Raw genomic sequence first — 5,803 nt, 5'->3', positions numbered from 1 at the left:
TTGGGGCGCGGCCCCCCTCTCCCTTCCTTCTCCCTCCCCACCTTTCCCCCTTTCTCCTAGTTGGACTAGGAGTAGGAATCCTACTCCCTTGGCGCGCCCCTCCTAGGGCCGGCCTCCTCCTCCCTTGCTCCTTTATATACGGGGGTAGGGGGAGACCCCAAGACACACAAGTTGATCTGTTGATCTCTCCCAGCCGTGTGCGGTGCTCCCCTCCATCATATTCCACCTCGCTAATATCGTAGCGGTGCTTAGGCGAAGTCCTGCGTCGGTAGCATCATCAACACCGTCATCACGTCGTCGTGCTGACGGAACTCTCCCGCAAAACTCTGCTGGATCGGAGTTCGTGGGACGTCATCGAGCTGAACGTGTGCTGAACTCGGAGGTGTCGTACGTTCGGTACTTAGATCGGTCGGATCGTGAAGACGTACGACTACATCAACCGCGTTGTCATAACGCTTCCGCTTTCGGTCTACGAGGGTACGTGGACACACTCTCCCCTCTCGTTGCTATGCATCAGCATGATCTTGCATATGCGTAGGAATTTTTTTGAAATTACTACGTTCCCCAACAAGAGCGTGTGATGAAATATCTGGATGAGACCAAACTTCTCTTGTTTTTGAACTTGAGCATATCCCTGTGAGAATATTAGTTCATCAGTCTACATATATCCAAAAGATACTTGAGTACGGATAAATCATATATATATATATTATAGGCCAATGATCGTCAAATCTCTTGATAGGGATAATGGCCCATCTAGACCTAAGGGCGATAATGAAGAAATATTAGAACTGAATTTCCATATCTAGGTGCAATTGCAGCACTAATGTATCTAGCAAAGTGCGCCAGGCTTGAAATATCATGTGCAGTGCTTTATTGGCTACATACAGTGCATCGCCAAAGAAAAGAGATTGGGTTTGTATGAAGAATATTTTTAGATATCTTCTGAACACCAGAGATCTTCGTTGTTTCTGAGAAAAAAATCAGGATATGGCCATGGTTGGATATCGTGATGTTGGTTATATATATCAGATCCCCTCTCAGATCATAAACTGAATTTTGTTTTCTTCTTGAATGGAGGTACAACCTTTTCTTGGAAGTCGTAAAAGATATACTTTAGTGCATGCATTCACTAATAATTCTGAAAATCGTTGATTTGTATGAAGCATCACATGAATGTGTGTGGCCTCACAGAATGATGAACTTCGTTAAAAGTTTAGGGGGGTTGATTGGTAGGAATCACCCACCATTATCCATGAAGAAAATTTTGTATGTATTACGCAGATGCAGGCGGGTTACATAGAGAGCAATATTACAAGAGGTATTTTATCCCCATGAGTTGTAGAAAAATGGGGAGATACATATTTCGCAAATGAAGTCACGTGATAATTTCAATGGTTTGTTCATAAAGTCTTTACCAAGTCCTTCATTCTACAAATAGGTATGTGAATGAAATTGGTACACGATGACATTATTATTTGCAAGGTTCAGGGGAGTGCACTCATGAATGATAACCCGTAGATGGTCTTTGATATTGCACTTGTTTCCATTATGAGTTTTTCTTAAATTGTTTCCCATAAATGGTATTTAATAAGACAATAGTAATACAAGCATTCTCTTTTTTGAGGATTGTAATACCAGCATTCTAATATGTCATTTTCTTCTTATTTTCTCACTGGGTTTTTGAAAGGAGTTTTTTCATGGCATATTACGTGTATGTCCTCATATTTTTCTAGTGGGGTTTTTGGAGGAGCTTTTCAAGATGATGATACTTACACCGACAAGCTTGGATTAGAGGGAGTCTTAGAATTTATTTAATCATGTACTTCCTCCGTAAACTAATGTAAGAGCGTTTAGATCACTACTTTAGTGAGTAGTAGTGATCTAAACGCTCTGATATTGATATTAGTTTACAGAGGGAGTATTAATTAAGGAGTAATATTGCTTATCGTAACAAATCGTGCGGTTGGCCTCTTTCCCACTGCCACTGACGTATCCCTTCCATCTCCTGTAACCGTCACGTCTTGTTGACGCACCTCGGGAAGTATAAATACGTAAACTCATCATCAATAAAATAAAATGAGACTGTTCATTGCATTCGTTCCTTAACACTATCAACAGCAACATTGCCCGGTCAGCAAAACCCTTCCACGTTAGTACATGGTTACACTGATTTATTGGCCATCCGATTTCTGTTGTGAAAAATCATGTTCCTTCCAATGACGCACTAAGCGAGAACGCATTGAAGCAACAAGTCTCGCCCATGGAATTTCTTGTAGAGACAGTATTAAGTATACAATCTACCCAAATCATTGGTCAAGCACATGGAGCTACAGAAGGTTATTCCCTTGTTGCATATAATATCCTCTGGATAATTGTCCTCACATCCGTTGAAACTAGCTAGTTCAGAGACGAATGGTACATACATGCCGTGTTACGATGGACGGCAATCATGAACGAGTGGACGGCCTTAGCGACATCTATTTTCTTCCTTTTTTTTCTGCATTGACTTCTTCGTTTAGCTGCATTTGAATCAGCTAAGGCGGTTGTATTGAGGTGTTAGTTAGCACATGCATGTGTACTTGTGTACACACATAACAGGTTGTCAATTTGTCACACGTTGGCATGCACCCATGGCTACGTAACCAGCCGGCGTGTATATAAGTACAGGGAGTTGCGAGGACATCTACACACCATCCGTCCATTTCCTCGACATAGATCCTTGAAACATTCTTGTCTGTAGCCACATAATTGGAGCTTAATTTGATCCTGTAATTCGTTAAGGTCCATGGCGATCAGGTCTTTGCTGCTCCCTCTGGCCCTGCTGGTTCTTGCAGCTAGTTCAGCTGCGGTGGCTCAGCTGGAGATCGGCTTCTACAGCAAGACATGCCCGGACGCCGAGAAGATCGTCCGTGAGGAGATGGCCAAGATCATCGCCGCCGCGCCCAGCCTCGCCGGCCCGCTGCTCCGTCTCCATTTCCACGACTGCTTCGTCAGGGTACATAACTTACCTGTTCTTGTATTTCTGCTGCTATTGATCATGAAATGTATGCTTACATGTCTCTGCATGCAACGTAAATTAAATTGCAGGGTTGTGATGCCTCTGTCCTGCTCGAATCCACCGAAGGTAACGTGGCGGAGAAGGACGCCAAGCCGAACAAGAGCCTGCGAGGGTTCGGCTCCGTGGAGCGGGTGAAGGCCAAGCTCGAGGCCGCGTGTCCGGGCATCGTCTCCTGCGCCGACGTGCTAACCCTCATGTCCCGCGACGCTGTCGTGCTGGCCAAGGGCCCCTTCTGGCCGGTGGCGTTGGGAAGGAGAGACGGTAGGGTGTCGAGTGCCACGGAGGCCAGCAACGAGCTGCCCCCAGCCTTCGGCGACGTCCCTCTGCTCGCCAAGATCTTCGCCTCCAAGGGCCTCGACCTCAAGGACCTCGTCGTCCTCTCCGGCGCCCACACGCTCGGCACAGCGCACTGCCCGTCTTTCGCCGACCGGCTCTACAACACTACCTCTGGCCTCATCGACCCGTCTCTGGACAGCGAGTACGCTGACAAGCTGAGGCTCAAGTGCAAGAGCGTTGATGACCGCGCTATGCTGTCTGAGATGGACCCCGGTAGCTTCAAGACCTTTGATACCAGCTACTACCGCCACGTCACCAAGCGGAGGGGTCTCTTCCGCTCCGACGCGGCTCTCCTCTTCGACGCCACCACCAAGGACTACGTGCAGCGTATCGCCACGGGCAAGTTCGATGGCGAGTTCTTCAGGGATTTCAGCGAGTCCATGATCAAGATGGGCGACGTTGGCGTGCTCACCGGGGCCGAGGGAGAGATCAGGAAGAAGTGTCATGTGCTCAATTAGTGTTTGTTCATTCTTTACTGTAAGGGGACGCATTGGATGATGGTTGTGTGGAACTATTTATTGTAGTAGTGTGACTTATTATTGAGGAGGTGTTTGGTTCAGAAGTCCTAGGACTTTTTCTAGTCCCAGGGACTAATCAAAAAAGACTCTCTAGTAGAGTCTTTTTCTAGTCCCTCTAGAAAAAGTCCCTCCCGTTTGGTTCCTGGGGATTTTTTAGGGACTTTTTCTAGTCTCTGGGACTAAAAAGTCCATGAACCAAACACCCCCTGAGTAAAAATCATTTATTCACGAACTGTAATGATCTGCTCCAAAGCTTGTCCACCTCCTCCTCGGCGATAGTCCGTCGCAAAGCCATGATACCAATAGATTTGTAGATTGTGTTTCTACATAATGTTCTAGAAGATGATGTTTACACGAGACAACCACTAGAGATTTTGAAGATAAAAATGCACCACATCATGTGTACAAAGTTGATAAAGTCTTGTATGGACTAAAGGAAGCACTTTTTTCAGGATATTGTTGTGTGCATATCTCCATATTGATAGGTCATAGAAAGTAAAAGGTGCAACTCTCAACCAACGTACACACAGAGAGCCCAGAGACAGACTCTTCCCTAGAAGGAAGAGTATGAGTTGAGCCGAGGAAGAAAGGGGTGCAAACTAAAGCTAGGGTTGCAGGTAAAATCCTATCTAACCCTTTAGCACCAGTACGAGCCCAGCTGTGCGCCTCTTCCTTCATGTGGTGGATTAGCATGGCTAGGGCTGGGCGTTCGGTTCCCCCGAACCGTCCGGGTCGGTGCTTCGGTCTTTAAAAAATTTCAGTTGTCCAAAATCGTTGACCGATCGGTCAACGGAAAGAGCACAAACCGATGAATGACCGCACTAAGATTTCGGTCCGGTCATCGGTTCTGACCGAACATTTAATAATGGTAGGAATCGTTGCACACTTGCACTTGCACACCGATCAGCCCTGAACATTTAATAATGGCAGGAATCGCTGCACACCGAACAACCTTGATTATTTAATAAGTGCAGGAAACGCTACACGATTCTCCAGTTCCTTCTTGCCAAAACTAAACCCATTTCCCATCTTTGCTTAACAATCAGGAAGAGCAAATAAGTGACCAAATATAACAGCACGCTGCAGACGTAGCACAGATACGACATGATCATATCATTACCATCCAATAGTAGTTTAGCAAACACACGAATTGAGTCTCAAAACAGGACACAACTGGTAAATTTTGACTAACACACACACACTTAGTTCTCAAGACTTAAATTTAGAACCTAAATTAAACGCAACAGGCAGCATACAGTAGCAGCATAGCTACAATTTTCGAACTTCTAAACTTCAAGCTTTATTTCGTCTGCTCCAGCGGCTAGCAGTAGTTTATTCAGAACCGCAACCAACCAAAAAGAATATCTGGAATGTGAACAATAATTCAGTTGAGTAGTCCATAGATAGAAACATAAATATATTACGATATCGATCTGAATTGAAGCAGCAACACGAATTCTTATAGCTCAGAAGTGGAAGCTCACCAATCCTTAAGTAGGCTTTGCGGTGGTGGGAGGCTTGGCATTGCTTTGGAGCTTCACTTTCTCCTTATATTCCGCAATTAACTCTGAAAACAACAATGGTGGAAGCAAGCATTATATAACAGCAAATGAACACATATTACATAATGCAAGATTAATTAAATCAGGTTACCTTGTTCAAGCTTGGTCAATTCTTCAGTGTTCTCTACTATGCTGACATGAGTACCATATCGAAGCCAATCCTGAGTGCACACAAGGGCTTCAACCATGAATGGAGTCAGAGAAGATCTGAATTCATCGAGAATACGCCCACCAGTAGAGAACGCAGACTCGGATGCAACAGTCGAGATGGGGACTGCCAAAACATCCCGTGCCAAGCATGCCAATATAGGAAACCTAGATGAGTT

General features: G+C 45.2%; 1 protein-coding gene across 1 annotated transcript; it reads left to right on the top strand.

Annotated features, from left to right (window-relative positions):
* The first annotated feature begins 2,713 nt into the window (after positions 1 to 2,713).
* Positions 2,714 to 3,935, top strand: LOC123169732 (peroxidase 1). Its single transcript, XM_044587598.1, has 2 exons — positions 2,714 to 2,998; positions 3,091 to 3,935. Exons 1-2 carry the CDS (start codon positions 2,789 to 2,791, stop codon positions 3,853 to 3,855), a joined length of 975 nt encoding a protein of 324 aa, XP_044443533.1. The 5' UTR covers positions 2,714 to 2,788; the 3' UTR covers positions 3,856 to 3,935.
* Positions 3,936 to 5,803: the final 1,868 nt, after the last annotated feature.

The sequence above is a fragment of the Triticum aestivum genome, chromosome 7D, assembly GCF_018294505.1.
Source record: "Triticum aestivum cultivar Chinese Spring chromosome 7D, IWGSC CS RefSeq v2.1, whole genome shotgun sequence".
NCBI classification, from domain to species: Eukaryota; Viridiplantae; Streptophyta; class Magnoliopsida; order Poales; family Poaceae; genus Triticum; species Triticum aestivum.
This window is presented reverse-complemented; position numbering and strand designations above follow the sequence as displayed.

Excerpts from the sequence above, each read along its gene's own strand:
- LOC123169732 (XM_044587598.1), top strand. The coding sequence starts at position 2,789 with ATGGCGATCAGGTCTTTGCTGCTCCCTCTGGCCCTGCTGGTTCTTGCA. Across the intron at positions 2,999-3,090 it reads TCCACGACTGCTTCGTCAGG|GGTTGTGATGCCTCTGTCCT; the intron begins GTACATAACTTA and ends ATTAAATTGCAG.